General features: G+C 42.9%; 1 protein-coding gene across 5 annotated transcripts in view; it reads right to left on the reverse strand.

Moving 5' to 3' along the window:
• KANSL1L (KAT8 regulatory NSL complex subunit 1 like) overlaps positions 1–20,269 on the reverse strand; it is a 94,720-nt gene extending 74,451 nt beyond the window's left edge. For 3 of the 5 annotated variants that reach the window (XM_074968089.1, XM_074968087.1, XM_074968086.1), the window contains exons 1-2: positions 20,169–20,248; positions 10,889–12,024 (exon numbers count right to left, since the gene is read on the reverse strand). In XM_074968089.1, coding sequence (XP_074824190.1) covers positions 10,889–11,994 — 1,106 coding nt within the window. In that variant the 5' untranslated portion in view covers positions 11,995–12,024; positions 20,169–20,248. Of the gene's footprint in view, positions 1–10,888; positions 12,025–12,137; positions 12,273–20,168 lie in introns of those variants that run through there. The other 2 variants (XM_074968090.1, XM_074968085.1) reach the window with 2 other exon arrangements.
• Positions 20,270–20,750: the final 481 nt, after the last annotated feature.

Consider the following 20,750-nt stretch of genomic DNA (forward strand, 5'->3'; position numbering starts at 1 on the left):
ACATGTTACATAATCTAATACATTTTAAAATAGGCACTAAGTGAAAATAGCAATCCGGTTACCCTTATCCCCAAATGTTATAGAAACTTTTGAGGGCTTTCTAAATATCTTCATTCTGTCCAAATAAAAACTTAAAAGCCGTAATAAATACCTAGAGTATGGAGCACACTTACTTCCTTGGGAGAATGAGGTTCCAGAAGATGACTTGGAGACTGACGGTCTGGTTTAAAAGAAATTCAGATACTAGGTAAAGCATTTAGATGAAGTAAAATCTATGTCTTTATGGAATGCATGAAGGGAGAATTAGCCACAAAATCCTGCAAACTCATTCACTTTTCTCATAGATGTAGTTGCTTTTATTATTTATAACACGTCCCTTACCTAAACAACACCTTTAAATTGTTTAAACTGAAATAATTTTAAATATCTAGGCAAAGGTATTTAAAAGTGGGTATCTAAAGTTAGACTCCTAAATCCATATTTAGTTGCCTAAATAAGGCCCCATTTCATGAAAGGAGTAACACATTTTTAATTTTAGCACATGCCTAAAGTTAAGCACATGCTTAATTGCTTTCCTGAAAAAGGGCCTGACTGTCCTGATTTTTAAAGGTGCTGACCATGTGCAGCTTCCATTGAAGCCAACAACATCTATAAAACCAAGAAAATTCTCTCCTCCCTCACAGGAAATTTTCAAAGATAAATTAATTACTGTTTCTGAGGTGATCAATTACTATGAGGAGCACCATACAAAAAGCCTGTAATTAAAATAGCTAACTTACAAAGCTTAGTATAATACAAAGCCAATGATAAATCAGCAATTTACTTCAAGAATAAAAGTGTTTTCAATGTTCCATTTAATTAGATTTGTGAGGTTATCATGTATTCCCACATGCGCAATTATTACATTTTCTGTTCTGCCACACTATGTTAACTGATTGTATATTAATTCATCACTTTCATAACAGTAATGCTAAGTTTTTATTTATTGTGCATTCAAAAATGTATCTAACAGGCTTTGACATTCTTGGTTTTAGATCCTTGCATGCCACAACATGTCAAACCTTCTCCCTTACATTAAAATCTTTCAGTCTGCTTCCAGCAGCTGTGAAAATATTAATATAATTATAGGTTAGGAATCAGTATCTTTAGTTGCAGGCACCCTGCTTTCATATAAGACAAGACATTAGTCTTGCTCAAAGCACAAGTTATTATTGCAAAAGGTCAACTGCCAAAGTGAAAATGAACATGTGTAAAACCTTAAAGAGTTTTTATGCTTGTCTTACAGAAAACAAACCAATTAAAGTTGACTATATTCTGGAATAATGTATTCCAAATAGTAAAGCAGAATATAAGCATATAGAAGTCTGGCATTTCTCTTGCTCTGTGCTAAAGATAGTTCTCCTCCTATACTCAGGGAGGGGCAGCCAGTAAAAGAGAGAGAATAGACTTTATAAATTTATAAACATTTTAAAAATCAACATGTTAGCAGTTATGAATATATATTGATTTGAGTACTCAAGAATAAACATATCTTGGTTTTTTTTATGCAAAGGACTTGTATAGGAAAGACGAATTAAATGCTGAACACGGAAAATCACAGGTGATTTTTGATAAAGATAAAAGAAAAATTGCCAAAAAATAAAAATAAGAGCAGCATTCAGTCCTAGCAGACTTTTTGCAATAAAGCCCAATTCTTGTCATAGATGTGTGGTATATTACTGCATTTTGCAAAAATTAGGCCTTGATCCTATTAAAAAAAAAACTGCAAAAATTGACTCTTTTTTTTTTTTAACCTTTTCCAAGATTCAAAAGCAGGCAAAATGTTCCCATCATCCCAGACCCTAAAGCAGTGTGCCTGGTGATGTTGCAATTGATGTTGCTCAACAAACCATGATAAGGCTAACAAAAACACTTAGATTAAATCTGGAGACATCAGGTGGATCTGGAGACATTACGTGGGGAATATTTTAAAAGCAGAGTTACCATCTCTTCTCTCTCTAACCAGAGAACCCAAAAGAGAAAGATCAATTACTGTCTCCATACATTCAGATTACAGAAGAGTTGCCAGATGCAATAAACCAAGGTATGTCCTGACAAAGCAGCAGATTCCCATCCAGAGAAGACAAAATTACAGTAAATCTGCTTCTTAGTCAGGCTTGGAATTGCTGGGAAGTAGCAAGGTGTAAAGAATATCTTCCATTAGAGGGGAAAAGAGAAATGTCCCACCTCACAAAGAGCCCATGTCTGGGAGCGAAGGAGGGGAGAATTATGTAAGAGCACTGTAAGGTGGTGAAGGACTGTAAGGGCTTGTCTACACTGGCAATTTACTGCGCTGCAACTTTCTCACTCGGGGGTGTGAAAAAACACACCCCTGAACGCAACAAGTTTCAGCGCTGTAAAACGCCAGCATAGATAGTGCCCCAGCCGGGCTCCCAGCGCTGGGAGCTACGCCCCTCATTGAGGTGTGTTTTTTTCACCACAACCACACAAGGCACATTAAAGCGCTGCCGCAGCAGCACTTTAGCATTGCCAGTGTAGACTAGCCCTATATCTGAAAGAAGCATCGGACAAAAGAAAGCACATGAATTTTGTAGTGTTACTTGAACGAGCATATAGACACACTCATGTAGCTGCCCAGCAAATTTCATCAGAAAAGGCTTTGTGCCTCTCCATCAATAAGTAGATGTACCACTAGTGGAATAAGCCGCTATCCTTTCAGAAAAAGAAAAAGGAGTACTTGTGGCACCTTAGAGACTAACAAATTTATTTGAGCATAAGCTTTCGTGAGCTACAGCTCACTTCATCGGATGCATTTTCTTTTTGCGAATACAGACTAACACGGCTGCTACTCTGAAACCTAACCTTTCAGAGAATCTCAGTTAAGTATCTTGTAACCTTGGAAGGTCACAGATTTAATCCACCTAAAGAGAGAATTTTGATGCTTTGCATCTCCTTCTAGTTTCCCTCGTAACACCACTCCAGCACCAGACTTCCTCTGTAGTATATTTCTATGCAATGAGAAAATTACCCTCCTAACCACATCACGATCACACGAGACATGTGAACAGTGATGAGCTGCCAAAATCTTAACAACCAGTTCCCTATAATAAGTTCTGATTTAAGGGATGTGCCACAGTATTTATTTTTTGTACCTTTCTCCATAAGAAGTGGCAATGCATTGAGTCATTGGGAGTCATACTTAACAATAAAAAAAATAAAAAACATTTTTACATGTTTATTACAATAGAAACAAAGTATTGCTTTATTAAACGCATATCAACATAACGAGCAAGGCAAGTACAACCCCTTTTAATAAAATAATAAACTAGACCGGGGTGGGCCAATTTTCTGGCCCGAGGGCCACATCAGGATTGCAAAATTGTATCAGGGGCTGGTAGGGAAGGCTGTGCCTCCCAAAACAGCCTGTCCACACCTCTTATCCGACCCCCACCCACTTCCTGAAACCCGACTGCTCCCCTCAGAACCCGCAACCCATCAACCCCCCGCTGCTCCTTGTCCCCTGACCACCCCTTCCCAAGACCCCCCACCCTAACGGCCCCCCAAGACCCTACCCCTACCCAACTTGCCCCGCTCCTATCCCCTGACTGCCCCGACCCCATCTACCACCACCCTGACAGACCCCCGGAACTCCCACACCTACCCAACCCCCCCGCCCCATTTCCCGACCCCTGACCAACCCCCCAGAACCTCCGCCTCCTCCAACCACTCCCTGCCCCGTATCCAACCCCTCCTCCCAGCCCCAGCACCATGCTGCTCAGGGAAGCGTGTACGGATGCCACGCAACCCACTGGAGCTCGCAGACTCACCCCCTTACCATGCCGCTCAAAGCGGCAGAAGCTGCAGAGCTGCCCAGGAGTGGTCCAGAGCATTGGCGGTGCGGCACGCTGAGGCTCTGAGAAAGGGGGGAAGGCAGGGGAGAGGCCGGGGTAGCCGTAACAATTTTTAACAACTAGTTCTAAAACTGCTTCAAAATTTAACAACCAGTTAGCGCGAACCAGCTCCAGCTCACCACTGCATGTGAACGAAGCACCAGGCTACAACTGGTGAGAAAGGATACATGGCACACACAGCAAAGACTTGCACTGCTGAGAAACTTGAGCCCAGACTTTTTTGAAAACCATTTTGTGAGGAATCCAGAATCTCTTTTGTGGACAATCTGGGGATTACGTCTTCCTCCTCATGTACAAGGAACACCAAGTCCTCCAAATGCCTCTGTAAACTCAGCTGATTAAATCTTTTCTGGATTTGAGAAGGAAGTCAATTACTGTTTATAATGTCAGGTGGTTGATGATTAGCTGGAGATTCTTAAGGAGACCACTTACCAGGAAACACAAAGTCTCATTTGAGCTCCCCTTCCTGACAGGCTGGCATTAGCTATTAAGCAGATGGCTCGTACATCTGCCAAAGGTTTGCCCTTTCAAAAGATTAAGGCTATGTCCACATTAGAGAGCTTACAGCCGCACAGCTGTACCGATGCAGCTGCATTGCTATAAGATCTCGGGTAGCCACTCTATGCCGATGGGAGAGAGCTCTCCTGTCAACATAATTAAACCACCCCCAACGAGCAGCAGTAGCTCCTCCCACCAACATAGCACTGTGCACACTACCACTTATGCCATTTTTTTCACACCCCTCCATGACATAAGTTTTATCAACATAAACTGTAGTGTAGACATGGCATGAGTAACTGCTACTACTAAACTGATCTAACAGCCAGATGGATGCCTATATACTGTTTCTGGCATAGGTCCAGTGCATTATATGAAATTCTGAAGCAAGCAGAGTTGGAGCAGTGTCTAGGAGCCTGTTTCCTCAAAAGCTATGATCATGTCAATCAGCTGAAAGCATTGGTGAGTTGATGTAAGCAAGATATTGGGGAATTTCTTGATAAGAGTTTAGAAATTTGACATCTGGGCAATACCACACGTCCCAAATTGGTTTTGAACAGAGCTTCAGAAATGGGATAAGGAAGCTCTTTGTATGGTTTCTAGGAATTCACATCCAGTTTCTGGAATGGTAAATCTGGTGAGCTGTCACCTCATACAATGGTATCTTCACCAAAAGATCATCCAGGTACTGGTAGTCTCAGGATGGCAACTAGCACAACAAGCACCTATGTGAACACATGAGGAGAGGAAATGGACCAAAGGACATTGCCTGGGACTGATGCTGGTCATTTACAATTACAAAGCTTAGGAACTATTGGTGGCATAGACAGACATCATCATGTTCCAATCTTTCTTGAAATCTATGGAGCATAAGAAGTTTTTGGGAACTACTTCTTGGATCGCAAGAGTTGAAGTTGCCATTCTGAAATGAGCTTTATACGCAGAGAGGTTGAGGATGGATAGATCCAGAATCACAGAAGTAATTCCAGTTCTTTTTATCATCATGAAGAACCTGGAGCTGAAACCAAAGTCTGGCTCTGTTAATGAGACAGATTATTGTTCTGGTGTCAGGAAGACTTGCTATACAATCCACAAATGTTTATCTTTTCACATCAGCTTGAGAGAGAGGAGGTGAAAGCAAAAATTTGCCCATTTTCCTCATGTAATTTTTTGATGTTCATAGTGATGCCCCTGACTGGTATGGACATTGCTCACATGTTAGATTGCTAATTCCACTACAGTGGCTAAGACAGGCTAAGCTTTCTTTGCCATTATGTCCTCCCCAGAGTTCAGACTTGCTCTGCTGAAACACCACACTATGACCTCAGTAGAGGACTACCAAAGTTGAAGCAACATTTACTGGCAGAAAACAACCCCACTATTGTAGATTACAGAATTGATAGACTTAAGTTGCACAGCAGCTACAAACTTAGTTTTATCAAGAACCTTAACATATAGGTAAAAATCTTTCCAGATCAATGGAGGCCCTCTTATGAGGAATAAAAATTACAAGTAAGGAAACCAGTGCTTTTCTCATACACAGCAGTCACATTACTCAGGGAAAGCTGTAAGAGCCAGTTCCTAGAGAGCTAATAAATACCAGATACAGAGCAACATAAATCCATCTAGGACAGCAGTGTGACACTGCACCCATATTCTTCACAGTGATATTATATGATATGATTATAAAAGTTATGATATATTTTATGCACAATAAGTCATGTGAGATGTCATTGGAAAGGTTATGATTTGATTAATATGATTATCCTATTTGTATGCATGTATCATTTTTGTATCCAAAGTTATGAATATTGACTACATATTTATTTCACATGTAGCTATTCCTGAGCAATGCCCAATAGGCAAAAGGCTCTCAGTCTAGATGGCTGGCTGGGAATGGCCCATTCAAGTTAATGAAGCATCAGAAAGAACAATAGGCCTTAGGAGAAGCTTATCTCCCACCTGGGGAGCCTTTGGAAGGATGCTACAGACAGCCTCCAAGTAATGGCTGCTGTGACACTACAGGGACATGTGACCAGGTCACCTGGATTTCATCTTGGGATGTTAGTATTTCTCCATGGACTGGCATGGGAACCAAGCTTTGAAACAAAGGGGTCCCGCCATTTGCAAAAGCTACATAAGGCAGGGGAGTAACATCATTGTGGTTCTTCACTGACTCCCCACCCAAAGAGACTCTTGGAAACACAGTCTGAACTGGGGGAAGTGCTGGACCCAGGCTAAAAGGGATTTTTAGCCTGTGAATGGAACACCTGGGGATTCCAAGCTGTAAGCAAATGTAGCTTTCCCCTTAAGAATCTGCAGCCTGTTTGTATCATCACTCTGGATATGAATAGCAGATTCTCACCCTATCTATGTAGCGTATTAAGTTTAGTTTGCGTTTGTTTATTTGCTAGGTAATCTACTTTGATCTGTGTGCTATCCCTTATAATCACTTAAAATCTATCCTTTGTAGTTAATAAACTTATTTTTGCTTTATCTAAAACCAGTGCATGGGAATCATAACTCAGGGCAGAAAGCTGTTACATATTCCTCTCCACATTGAGGGAGAGGACGAATTTTATGAGCTTATGCGGTACAGTTCCTTGTGCAGTGTAAAACGGTATAATTTTGAGTTTATACTCCAGAGGGGACGTGTGCCTCAGGAACTGGGAGGTGCCCTAGCTGGAGCCTTCCCATGCAGGGACTGGTCAGAGCATCTGCATGTAACTGCAGCTGGGCGTGTCCCTACCTGTATGTGTGCTGGTGAAAGTATAGGCTGGAGCCTGGAGAGGGCTTGGCAGCTTGTCACAGCAGCACAATGTAAAAGGGAGCCCAGGCCAGTGGGTCGGGGGCTCAGTGGTACCCCAGTTCCAGGAGGCACCCCGGGGGGAACCTGTCACAAGCAGTTCTCAATCTTATTTGATCACAGACCCCTTCTTTGTGCCTGTAGTAGTTTACGCCACACCCTCCCCTGCCACACAAGTACATATACCGATAAAAAGAAAAGTCAACATGCAACTTTCACTAAATATTAAAAAAAGTAAGGCATTGATTCAAACAGAGCCAACTATCCATTGTAATAAGAGCAAAATTGTGGTCGATGCTTACAATTAGATGTGCACATCACGTCATAACAAACAGATTAACGTACAGATGGCAACAACTTTGTATAATGCTATGCAAGCTTAACAGAAATCCATCAAAAAGCACAGCACCATCTAGACGCATAGCGCCCTATGAGGACCTGATATGTCTGGAGGAATCAGCGTTGTTAGTTATTCACTGCTGTGGGAAAAATGTGCACATTCTCATACCCCCTCAGAATACATGTGGTGCTAGAACACAGCAGCCACTCCTGGCCAATCCCAACTATGATAGGGAAGAGAAAGAACCTGCCTTATTCACCACACCTGTCGGGCCAGGTGAGGAGACAAGGGATATGGGGGTCAGACAGGGATTTATAAGGGCAGGTGGAGGAGGACAGACTGAGGCAGGGACACATGGAGCTGAGGGAAGGGGGCTGGCTGAGGGGGTGCAGGGCCACATGGGGGCAGGGGGAGTGAGTGTCCGAGTAGGGTGGAGGGACACATGTGGACAGGGGTGCAAGGACACATGGGGGTGCAAGGACGCACAGGGATAGGAGCAGATGTGCCTGACTGAATGGGAGGGGCCAGGGGTCAGCCAACAACCCATCAAGTTCATACCCATGTTTCTTCCCAGCAATTACTTCCCTCTCCCTGAGCTCCTCTGATGACTCCCCCAAGCCTTTGCACAGCTTCTAAGTGGCGCAGGAAATATGGTTCTGTACTATAGTTTAAAATGAATAATTACTCAGAGTTCTGTATTAATATGCCTAAGAAGGAATCTATTTGTCAAAAAACATTTCCTGAATCTTTTGTTATTGTCTGTATTGTTACAGACATACTTGCTGACAGGTATTTTGAAATAAATTACCAAAATAATTGAAATTGTGTGATTATATTGTGTTATTTTGACAAATAAAATATGCAGAATTTTAAAATATTGTGTGAATAATTTTTAATTATTTTGGCACAGAATTCCCCCAGGAGTATTCAATTCCTTGCTTTGCCACGGACTTCCGGTGTGACCCAGTGCAAATCACTTAAACTACCTGCCCCTCAGTTCCCCCACCTGTAAAATGTGGATTATAGCACTTGCCTACTTCACTGGGAAATTGTGAGGATAAATACATTAGAGATTGTGAAGTGTTTTGAGATCTACTGAGGAAAAGTGCTACATAAAAGAGAGAGACATTATTATTAAACTCTAGCTGGCTCATCAGGATGTGGATTGAATCCTGAATGCTGCTGATGCTGGAGCTAGTAATCAAGTGGGGCTAAACTACTCTGTGCTGCTAATACAATCACTCTGTGCTGCTTCAATGTTATTTTGCAGTGGGTGCTGCTCTTACTGGAGCTAAGCTAACTCAAGAGAAGTTAATCGGAGCCAACACCACACTGAAAACAAGCCCAACACGTAGCTGTGAATGCAGAACAAACTGAAGACAGAAAAGAGGAAATAAGGAAGATGAAGGACTGTCAGGATTAGGAGCTGGCCCATTCTTTGCAAGTAAAAAACAAAAAAAACCACCAAGCAGAATCTCACTCCAAATCCTAGATTATTCCCTTCCCTTTGAAATCAGAAAGTAAATTTGCCATCAGTTTTCCCTATTCAATTCACGTGAAATAATCATGAAATAAGAATCTCAGAGCAGCACTATTATTCAGAAGTTCAAAAAGATCAGCTAAGAACATGCTTGTTGATTCTTCTCCACTGGGAGGAGTTGATGATGTTATTTTTTCCATTTAAAACAATTCAGAGAGAGCATAAAATGTAATCATATTAAAGATCAGAGTGTTCAAACAGAAAAGTTAGTTGGCAATTCATTACATTTTGGTTTGGTATTTAATACAGCACGTACCATTTTCACAACGGACAGAAACAAATTCAAATACACTTTGTATAATTTTCTCTCCCATCACCTTTCCAGACTCAAATAGTTTCACAGAAGGCAACAGTAACATGATATCATATTAGACACTATTCTGTAACTACTGTACTATTTTTAAGGCTTTCATAACTGGAGCTAATAAATATATAATAAAGGACAGAGAGCCCTTTTCAACAAGTACTGAGATCCAGTCCAATTTAAGATGAAACTTTCCTGGTTTTTACTGAATGTTGTGGTTTTCAAAGTTCAGAACAAGAGACAAATATTTTAATATACATTAACTTTAGGACTTAGAAAAAGAGTTATCGGGCACTTACTAATCAGTAAACCAATTTCCTAATCAGAGACCATTACAAAGGACTGGAGACCCCACCACCAAATCCAAGGACAACCCCCTGTGAAAAGCCCAGTCCAAATCTCAGGTGCTGGAATGGGGAGGGTGATGGGATTCCTAGTTGCTATCCCCAGACCATGCTAGTGCCTACAAATAGCATGGTTATAGCAGCACAGAGAGCAACACGGATACTTTTAGGTACTAGTCGGAGCAAAGTTAATGCATGTATGTCTACCCGTGCTGGGAATCACACTTCCAGCTGCTATGTAGACATAACCCTGGATGCTGCAAGGTGGCAAAATGTCTATGCTATCTTAAACCCAGCCTCCATTTCTCCTCCCCGAGAATAGTTTTAATACCTGCCTCTGTCTAGTCACAAAAAGAAAAGGAGTACTTGTGGCACCTGTCTATTCACAGACTTCCAAAGGCAGAGCGCCATGAAACTGATTCATGTCAGCTAACTGTAGTGAAAGTTATCAGTGTTGTTAATTGAGCTCTGCCTCCTTCCCCCAAGGGGAAAGGTATCAGTAAGAAAAGAAGCACTACTGCTATCTGTACAGAGGCTCAGGAAGACAACTTTACGAAGATATCTTCTGACTGAATTGATGAAATCATAAAAACAAGATTTTTTCCCCCCCAAACTTAACATTCTCCAGAAAGTGGATGTCTTGACTCCCCACCAGACCAGAGAATTTCTCACTCACACTGATAAGTATGAGTAAAGGCTTGAAAAATCCACTCTACTCAACACTGATTAATTCAAAACAGTAAAATTAAATATATAGATTTTACAAAACATATGCCAAAATTTGCTCTCATTTACAGTACTGAATTCATTAAAGTTACTCTGGTGCAGTCCTTAATTACCACTCTTGTCAATGCTGTGCCTATCATATAAATAGATATCACAGCAATGCAAAGTGTTGCTCTCTGCATGCTACAACCTAATAAAATAATTGTTCCCTTACTATTCAACTTATAGAACTGCAAATTGAGGGCTGGATCCTGGCAAGCCTTGCTCACATGAACAGTCCAATTGACTTCAGTAAGACTAATTGCTAAGTAAGGTTACTCACATGGGAAAGAGCTTGCAGGTCCAGGCCCTTCAATTTCTGGGTTTGTAACCGCTGTTAAATAAATACATAAAAAGTCTAGCAATAGTTTAACACTTACGCTTCCACAGTTTTTCTGACAGTCTGTTCATCACAATCGTCATCTGAGCTACTGCAAGTGGCATCAGAGTCCAGATCTTTCTCCACATGAGTCAGCAGCCCTGTAGCAGAGTGTGCAAAACCCCAGATTTCACCAGGTTCAATGCCGAATCCATTCTGTGTGTCTTTATTTGAATTATTTTCCAAGTTAGTTATACTGCTTTCTGCCCTAATTTCTGTGCATCCAAGGGAGCTACTATCCAAAAATCTGGTTGAATCATGAAAAACTTTCATTCTTTGGAGCTGATGTTTCACAAAGCATTTCAGCTGGTGATCACAGTGTTTGACAACATGCTTTGCCAGGAGTATCTGTAAACGTTTCTGAGCTCTTTTGGCTCGACTGAGCACAACTTGTTGCTTACTGACACACTGAAGTAAATGAGCGTTCAATTCCTCTTCTTTACTAGTGGGGGTGCAGCTCACAATTGCTTTCAAAGGCTCATGCATAACTTGATGTAATGAATTCCCTTTTTTGCTTTCAGCATGTACTAGCAGACCCTTATCCGAAAAGCCATTCTTCCGATACCATTTACAGTTTGGAAGCTGCATTTCTTCCACATTATTGGATTCAGTTACATTTGAATCCAACAGTCTCTGCATTTCTGCCAAACTCTGGGTCATGGTCTCCGATAAAGTTTCCCCTCTGACCTGCTCTTCAGGTTCAGAATTATTAATCTGACTGACCTGTGTGGTAGCACTATTGTGTAGTAGATTTCTCATCTGGGAGCAGCTGTGCTCTTCTGAATTCCTTTGCTTACTGTTTTTGTTTTTTATGTTTAATGGAGAATTTGTGCTCATTAATAAGACAGATTGATAATGTCTGGAAGACTGAGGAGAACCAAAGTGTTTTACATTGAAGATATCATTACTGAGGTTGGGCTCAGTAGTGGGAAACCCCAGGACTGAGCAAGTAATCTGTGTGATGGAATCCTCCTTTATCGTCTCTTCGACTGCTCTGGAATTTTCCATGCACAAAGTTGTATCAGACTCCATAGCTCTAGAGGACAAAGAAGGTGACAAGTAGATACCATGACCTTTTGTTGCTGCCTCTCTGAGGGCTGGTGTCATTATAGCTATTGTAGGTAGTTTACAGCAAACCTGAAAATAACAGGGGATATATAAATTGTCTAATTTTTAATTACAATATACAAATAAAAGACCATTCCATGTAATGTTTTTTTTTTATTCTTTTAAAATCATTTTAAACCTACCCAACTAATGCAAATTCATCTGATCGACAGGGCCTGACTGGATTCCCTCAAAAGCCAAACAAGATCAGTTTTTCAGTATCGGGCAGGGCTTGTTTCTAATGCAATAAAAGGCTTCCCCTTCCAGCAGAAGTTCTTCACTGCAGGCACCTTCCCAACTGGCCAGCTCCTTAGGTTCACAGGAGCAGGGCTTCTCTGTTGTGCAGATTAGTAGGAGAGAATCTATGGTCAGCTTGAGGTCTTGGGCAAGCTGAGACAAGACTGTGGCAGGGAGGTTAAAAAAAAAACCATGTGAAACAATAGGTTTGTTGAAGAGGTGACTATAAGTCAGTGCTCCTTGTTTATTCCCTTATCTTAGGAGTTCCATTGGAGGGGTGCCTTCTCCACTAGCCTCCCTCTACTGTCTTCAGTTTGATTGGCCCTCACACCCATTGCCTAGCTCATTTCTCCTCAAATCTTGGGTCTTGTCACATAGTTTAAGTCTGAAGGGCCACATAATCATCTCACCATTCCTTTGTGCTCCCTCCCATCTATCTGTTGTCTCCACCTGTTGTCTTTCTTCTTATACTTAGATTGTAAGCTCTGTGAGGTTGTACACTGCCTCATATATTGAGACCCTGTTCAGAGGGCCCTTAGTGCTACCAACATAGGAATAAATACATAAATATTAAAATACAAGCTTTAGCTTTGGAGAGTGAGATATTCTGTTGTCTACAGCTATTGTTAGTCCAGTACAATCACTGCCCTCCCCTAAGGAGGACAGCTATAAATCCTGGGTGAGGCTCAAGGGAATGCCTGTTATAATCTATTTGGGAGTGACCACATTTATTTTTGTCGCAATTTACTGCATTTTGTGATGGAACCTGAACACTTGACTTCTTATGTTTAAACAAACTGTTTGCACAAATGCAGGGTTTTTAAACCCTGGCATTATTTTTCTGCTGGGCAGAATATTCTATTTTATAATATTTCTAATGAAAATAATGTAATAAACTTTACTGTGAAAGTTTTTAAAAAATACAAATAAGGGGCTGCCTGGGAGATGCACTGAATTAGAATCCAGGCTGACTCTCCAGACTTGTCAACATTTTAAATGAAGGGCTGAAATGTGATTTCTCAACATTCTTCTTTTATAACTACCACATTAAAATGCTTAAAAGTAATTAGTCTTTACAACATTAAGTCCATCGTAACAAAGCTTTTGTCAGACATATCCTTTAATTTGGGGGTTTGGGAGATTAGTTTTTTTCCCTTTTCCCAGACAGGCATGTGAAATAACTGTGATAAGTGGAAAAGATGTAGCTGGAGGTGCTAAAAATTAAAGCAGGGGCAGAAATCAGGCTTCCTACAGAGTTTACAAGCTTACTAAAGCCCCAAAGGGAGTCCCCGCATTAGACCATCTTTGAGCTCTCAGCAGAGGATTTCTTAAAAGGATATGGTCAACTTGAAATCTAGTCTTATACAGCAAGTTTAAAGCAGTTTCAGCTACTACACCTGCCCCTGAATCCAACCTGCCGATTTGTGCAGTTTTATAATTACATCTTCCTTTTCTAAATAAAATATCTTCCTCCACAGCTGTGAAATACCCATATAAACATCAGGAAAACATGACTACACACAAAGAGCAATCAAATGCACAAAGTAAACAAACTGAAAACAAAGACAAATTTCATATATACCTATATACTCTAAGGTGCTATTTGGAACAATATAGTACAAAATTTTCACACAGAAATGCGATGTTTGAATCTGATCATGTCCCTTTAAACAACACATCCTTCCAGCTGAGCTGCAAACTCCCTAAATTCCAACAAATACAATTCCAAATTTTTCATAGGTTTGGGAAAAAACACTGAAAACGCAAACTAATCCATCAACCTTGACCAAAGTAACGGAAGGAAATACTCCTGATGAAGGACAATGCAAAAAAACAGATTTGGAATTCCTGAAGCAAGCTGCTTGAGTTACAATGTGGTTAAAGGTTTCAGAGTAACAGCCGTGTTAGTCTGTATTCGTAAAAAGAAAAAAGAAAAGGAGTACTTGTGGCACCTTAGAGACTAACCAGTTTATTTGAGCATGAGCTTTCGTGAGCTACAGCTCACTTCATCGGATGCATAGCATATCGTGGAAACTGCAGAAGACATTATACACACACAGAGACCATGAAATGTGGTTAAAAATGGTAGAAAATCTTTTTCAAAGGAGAAAACCTCCTGATTTTTCAAACTGTCAAAGCTGATTGACCCCTTGTCCAATAACCCTTCCACATGATTGTCTGCCACAGCAGAAAATATTCAGGTTGTTTTGTTTTTGTGGAGTCAGAATTATAAACCAGTATACTTCCAACCTTAACTATGGAGAATTTGGTATCTCTCCACAACATGCACTGAAAACAAAGACAGCCTTGTCAGTGATATAGGGCTGAAACAAAGCATCATCCACAAGACTGAACATTCTTCATTAAAACTGTCTTGAGCTCCACAAAAACTACCCATTTTTCCTTTTGACAAGTTTGGGGTATTTTGTTGCATTCTGGCATCAAGTAGTAAAAATAATTTCACTCCACCTTCATTGGAAGCAAACTGCTATGACCAAGCCCTTTGCTTCCACAAAGAAGCAAGTAGTGTAATATGATGTTTATGAAAAGGCTGAAATCTTACACTGGAAAGAGCTTTCTTGTCAAAGGTAATACTTTCTGAAGATATTTTTCCATTGTCTAATACTTTAGGTTTCCAAACTAGAGCAATAAAAATTCTACTAGACTAGCAAATAAGTTATTTTTAATTATTTGAAATGAAATTATTTAAATTAAAGTTGGTTTTTAAATGTTGGTTTTTGACACTGAGAATCTGATTTTAAAAATGTGAAAAGAAAGGAGTGGGAGAAAATTTTTGTTTAAAGAAACAAAAGTACTGTATATGCACAGTAGAGCAACCAGTGTTTAAAGTGACTCTGTTTATCCTCACTAGAGCCTTAATTACACAGTAAGACATAGCCAGGAATTTCAGTTTTGTACATAGTGTAAGTGCTCCATATGAGCGACACCTTTGCACCTATTATAAACACACACAAAACAACATTTTTAAAAACTAATTAAATGATCACTAATATTCTCCAATCCCCCTAATAGTCACTGTTGTTCAATTCCTCCCCACCCCACTTACACTGTTTCTTCTACATGAGTTAGCATTTTAAAAAAATGAGAAGGCATGTAAAAAAAAAATAGGAAAATTAGACTGTATAAACAAAAGTTTACAGGAGCTAGGGCCTGGTGTAATATCCAAAACCACATTTAATACAATGTTTGAAATGACTAGAATTCAAGTTGATAGTGTCTCTAAGACCTGTTCCTGAAAAATCACAATTCATGTACTAGTCCAGGGGTGGGCAAACTACGGCCCGCGGGCCACATCTGACCCACCAGCGGATTTAATCTGGCCCTTGAGCTCCTGCTGGGGAGCAGGGTCTGGGGCTTGTCCCGTTCCCGTGCTCCAGTCAGGGAGTGGGGTCGGGGGCCACTCTGTGCATGTGTGCCGGGGCTCCTGGAACCAGCAGCATGTCCCCCCTCCAGCTCCTATATTTAAGGGCAACCAGGGGGCTGTGTGTGCTGCCTCCGACCCAAGCGCCACCCCCACAGCTCCGATTGGCCGGGAACTGCTATCCAATGGGAGCTGCAGGAGAGGCATCTGCGGATGGGCAGCGTGCAGAGGCGCATACCCGCGCCTCCACGTAGGAGGAACATGCCGCTGCTTCTGGGAGCTGCTTGAGGTAAGTGCCACCTGGAGCCTGCACCCCTGAGCCCTTCCCATGCCCCAACCCCCTGCCTCAGCCCTAATCCCCCTCCTGCCCTCCGAACCCCTCACCCCCAGCCCAGAGCCTGCACCCGCAGCTGGAGCCCTCCCCCCCCCATCCACACCCCAACCCCATGCCGCAGCCTGGAGCCCCCTCCCGCACCTTGAACTCCCCATTTCTGGCCCCACGCCAGAGCCCTCACCTCCTCCTGGACCCCAACCCCAATTTCATGAGCACTCATTGCCCGCCATACAATTTCCATACACAGATGTGGCCCTTGGGCCAAAACGTTTGCCCCCCCCGCACTAGCCACTTAATCACTGGGACTCCTTGCAGGAGTAGGGGTTTGTAGAAACCATAACTGAAGAGATGCTGGCCCCAACAGCGTCCTGGTTAAAGTTACGAAGGGCAAAGAGAAGTCCACACTTAACCACTTTGGACTCTACGCTGACCTAAAAAAAAGGTATAATCCTGCTCAGCAGCTTTTGTTTATTGTTCAGAAGCAGCACGGTTACTTACTATGAATATATGTAAACATTTCACTATTTTGTTCTATTAGTAACTCTGAAAAAGAGGGCAATGTGGGGAGTCTCTGTGTTTCAACAGCTCTTACTGTGCAGTCAGTACTGTACAGAGGGAGCTGCGAACTCAAGCATTATGTACGCTCCAGCAGTTATAAATCATAAATTACTCATCTTTGAAAAACATACACCTACAGTGGTCTCTCTTTGAACACAAAGGGAACTCAATTTACAACAAAAAGAAAAGGAGGACTTGTGGCACCTTAGAGACAAGTCCTCCTTTTCTTTTTGCAGATACAGACTAACACGGCTGCGACTCTGAAACCTGCTAATTTACAACAGACCACCTACACTGTTTTAATTACACAAAACATCAAAAAGGACATACTTCAACTGGAACTCATTTCTACTCATTTACGATAAATCCATAACTCATTAAAAGCTCTAAATGGAGAAGATATTTTCCTCTTGTTCCTCAATGATACTGAATCCAGGAGCATATGCTATTCCAATATTTCAAAGTGTATCTCCCCTCTATCAGTTAGTTCAGATGTTCTAATATTTAGTATCCTCATATTTATCTGTTTATTTGTAACAGAACATTTAATAAAATTGGGTTTTTGAATCTATCATGCTAAAATTAGGAGATTTTTTGTATTAAATGGATCACTCAGGGCTCTCAACATGTTGTACATATGTCTCTAATATAAATATTTGTATTACTTCTAAGTACATTACAAGCTCCATAAAGAAACTGTATGTGATTATTTCAAATATCCCTCTGAATCAGTCAGTCTCTGAAGAGGTTCCATAAAATGTTTTTTAAACAAGACCAACTTAGTGTTTATTCTCTTGTTAACATGTTGAGACTTTATACTTGCAATTCTATTAACACAGGGTTTCTCAAACTGGGGGTCAGGACCCCTCAGGGAGTCGCGAGGTTATTACATGGGGGGGGGGGGGTCACAAGCTGTCAACCTCCACCCCAAACCCCGCTTGCCTCCAGCATTTATAAAGGTGTTAAATATATTTAAAAGTGTGTTTATTAGGGAGGGTCGCACTCACAGGCTTGCTGTGTGAAAGGGGTCACCAGTAAAAAAGTTTGAGATCCACTGTATTAACAATTAACATTGGAGTTCCCAATGCAGACCAATGGAATGAACGAGCCTTCTGGGTGAATAGATTAGTCTTCTATGTTTATGTTCTTGCTCTCTCAGTGACCTTATACATTTTCCAGCTTTATTGTTCAAGAAGTTTCATGGAAGTTTTTTGGTCAATATTATGAAACATAGTTACCTTTTAATCAGTGGCAGAATCTAATGATTAGACCAAGGGACTGTTTCTGACTCCACCCATGAACACAGGCAAGTTACATACCTACATAGGTAACTGTATGTTCCTCACTGTAGTATAGCTGAGTGCTTCGCACTCACTAATGGATTTTACTCTTAAAGCACCCTTTGAGATAGGGAAGCATCATTCCTGTTTTATAGATGAGGAACTGAGCCACAGGGTAGATTAAATGAATTGCTCAAGGTCACACAAGACATCTGCAAGCATTCTTGAGTCCCACTCCCAAACCCATTCCACACCCACTAATGTTTTAGACTACCCCATCAAAAATGATCTGTGATTCTGGGTACATAACTTGTGGTAGTCTGGGCCTGATTTTGAGACATGCTGATTATCCTCACCTCCAGATCAAGGCAATGGAATCTGATAATTAGGCTCAAAATGGGCATCCAAAAAATCAAAGGCTACTTTTGAAAATGGTGACCCAAACTTTTGTGTTTCCATTTGCCCAACTGGAAAACCACTACACTGCAACAATGCCTACCTTCTTCATTGTACTGTTGGGAGACTTGAAGTATCATGCATATCTATTATGCTATATAACAATTAATACTTGTAGATCACTTTGAGCTCCTTGACTGGAAAGTCCTATACAAGGGCAATGTATTAATACCTCATCCAAGGCCTAGACAGAAACTGCAGTAAAACAGCCAAGGAATGAACAATATTCATGGGGGGGGAGGGGACAAATCACAGAGGAAAGTAGAACAGCAAAGAGACCCCCCTAGAAACTACAGGGTGCACATTCTTCTAAGATCCACACAAACTAAAGGGGAAACTGGCTCTGTATATAGGCAGTTTCATGGTTTTTCCTGTATAATCAACGTAATAAGAAATGCACAAAGCAAACATACTAAAAAGAGAAAAAAAATTCTACTTTATTTCAATTAACCTTAGGTGTTATCTGTAACTATACTAGATAAGATTTTTCAGACAGAAGTGTGATTTTTCAGTATAGTATCTATCCCTTTTAAGGATGGAGTACGTCATCCTTCTCTGTATATTTCCTAAACTGTGTTACTTTTAATTTACAGCCCCGACCTAGTCTAAAATTAGTTTTCTTTTATCTGATTGTATCCAACTCTATCCCATATCTGAGAGAGTTCATGTTTTAACGAGCATTTTTTTAACAGAAAATGGGAATTTTGATATGTTAAACAGTTTTATTTTTATCTCATCTATAAATTCCAGCACTTAGGAAGACGTGGAAAGAGCAAATTTAGCCCTTCAAGGCATTTAGGGATTCAGCTCCCCTCTTCAAAAAAACAACTTTTCTTGGTAAAGTATCCTGCAAGAACAAGTGACTCTCTTTTTCCACTCTCTCTGTATTACGCCACCTTCGAATCCAAAACATATTTTGAGTTTTATAGACCAAATGGGGATACCACTGTTTTCAAGAAGCTACATTTAAAACAAACGTCGTAACTGAATCCATCTACATGTGTCTTGTTTTTTGGGCGAAGAACGCCAGCCGCCAGCCAACGTGAGAGGCAGGTTTCTAATTTCCTCCGCAGTGGAGGGGCCTGTATTCCTCCACGCTGGCTCTGCCGGCAGGCTGCAGTGGGTTTCCCAGGGGATACAATGGCAAACAGTGTCAGCGTGTTCGCCGCCGACGTACAGAGCAGACAGCCAAGCCACCCCCCCCTTCCATCGCGCCCCGGCCTCCCCAGCGCATTCCCCCCCACACACCACCGATGTGCGCTGGGCTTTCCTTCTCGTTCCCTACGTGTATTGCAACGCAGCCACTCCAGGCCGCCCCCAGCCAGCGGAGCCCCACTGCGCCCCTGCCCCCCCCCCATCGCTCCCGACACGCCGTGTGGAGGGAGGGGCAACCCCGCCGCCGCATCGCCGGCTGTTTGACGCCCCCGCCGGGGGCCGGCCACGACTCCCAGCGGGGGGTGAGGCGAGGGCAGGCGGGCTCGGACCGTCTGCCCCACCCGCCTGAGCACAGCGCCCGGCCCCGCCCACTAGCGCGCACGGGCTCTTCTCATTGGCCCCGCACAGGCACAGCCCCCACCCAGAGAGGCCCCGCCCCGCCAGACCCTCGCGGGAGGGGCGGGGCCCGGAGGCAGCTACAATACGCTCCACATTCCAGCTCCCCCACGGCCCAGGCCCCGCCGCCTCCCCACAGCGTCAAAGCCCCGCCCCTGCCACTAGGCCCCGCCCCCAACCCCGCCTCTGCCTCCCCTCGCCCGCCCTGGCCCCGCCCCTCTGGCCGTTTAACATTGAGCCTGGCCCTGGGGCGCGAGGAGGGGGGGCGCGGCCGCGGGAACCAACCGCCTCTCGGAGCCGCTGCCAAGAGGCCGGCTGGGGAGTCGCCGCCGCGGCTGTGCCCGGCTCAGGTCCCCGCAGCCCCACGCACACTTGCCTGCTCGGTGGCTCCGCTCTTCGGCGTCTCCACAGCGGCGGCGCCGCCCGCCTCCCACCCGGGCTGCGCTCTCCTCAATCTGTGCCGCTGTTTAACAGTCAGCTCCCAACTAAAGGCGGCGGGCGGAGGCGGGGCCGCGGCCGGAGGGTAGAACTGGCCAATCTGCGGCGGGGTGGGTGGGGCTATGCAAAACTGGGGAGGGGGCGTGTCCCGACAGCGGCGTGTGGAACGTCTGGGCAGGGCGGGGGCTCCAGGATTCCGTGCCTAGCTGTGCCCCTGAGCCCGGGTAGCTACCCGCCTCCCCTGCCGCCCAGGGATAACCCCAGCACGTGCACCCAGGTGGAGGGCGCCCACGTAGCAGTGCCTGGACATAGGCCCCTGCCCCCAGTAGCTACATGTTCCCTTGGAATCTCTTCCCCCTTCATTGCTACCATCCTCCATCACCACCTGCAAGAATCTTCTGGCTGTGTTTCTCCATTCCCGGAATAATAAAACGGCAGGGGGGGAGGCAAGCAGAGAGTCAAACGTGCACCCCAGCATCCTTTGCACTGGCTGCCATAGCATCTCCCTGGGATGCAGTGC

This window comes from Natator depressus, chromosome 11, assembly GCF_965152275.1.
Source record: "Natator depressus isolate rNatDep1 chromosome 11, rNatDep2.hap1, whole genome shotgun sequence".
NCBI classification, from domain to species: domain Eukaryota; kingdom Metazoa; phylum Chordata; order Testudines; family Cheloniidae; genus Natator; species Natator depressus.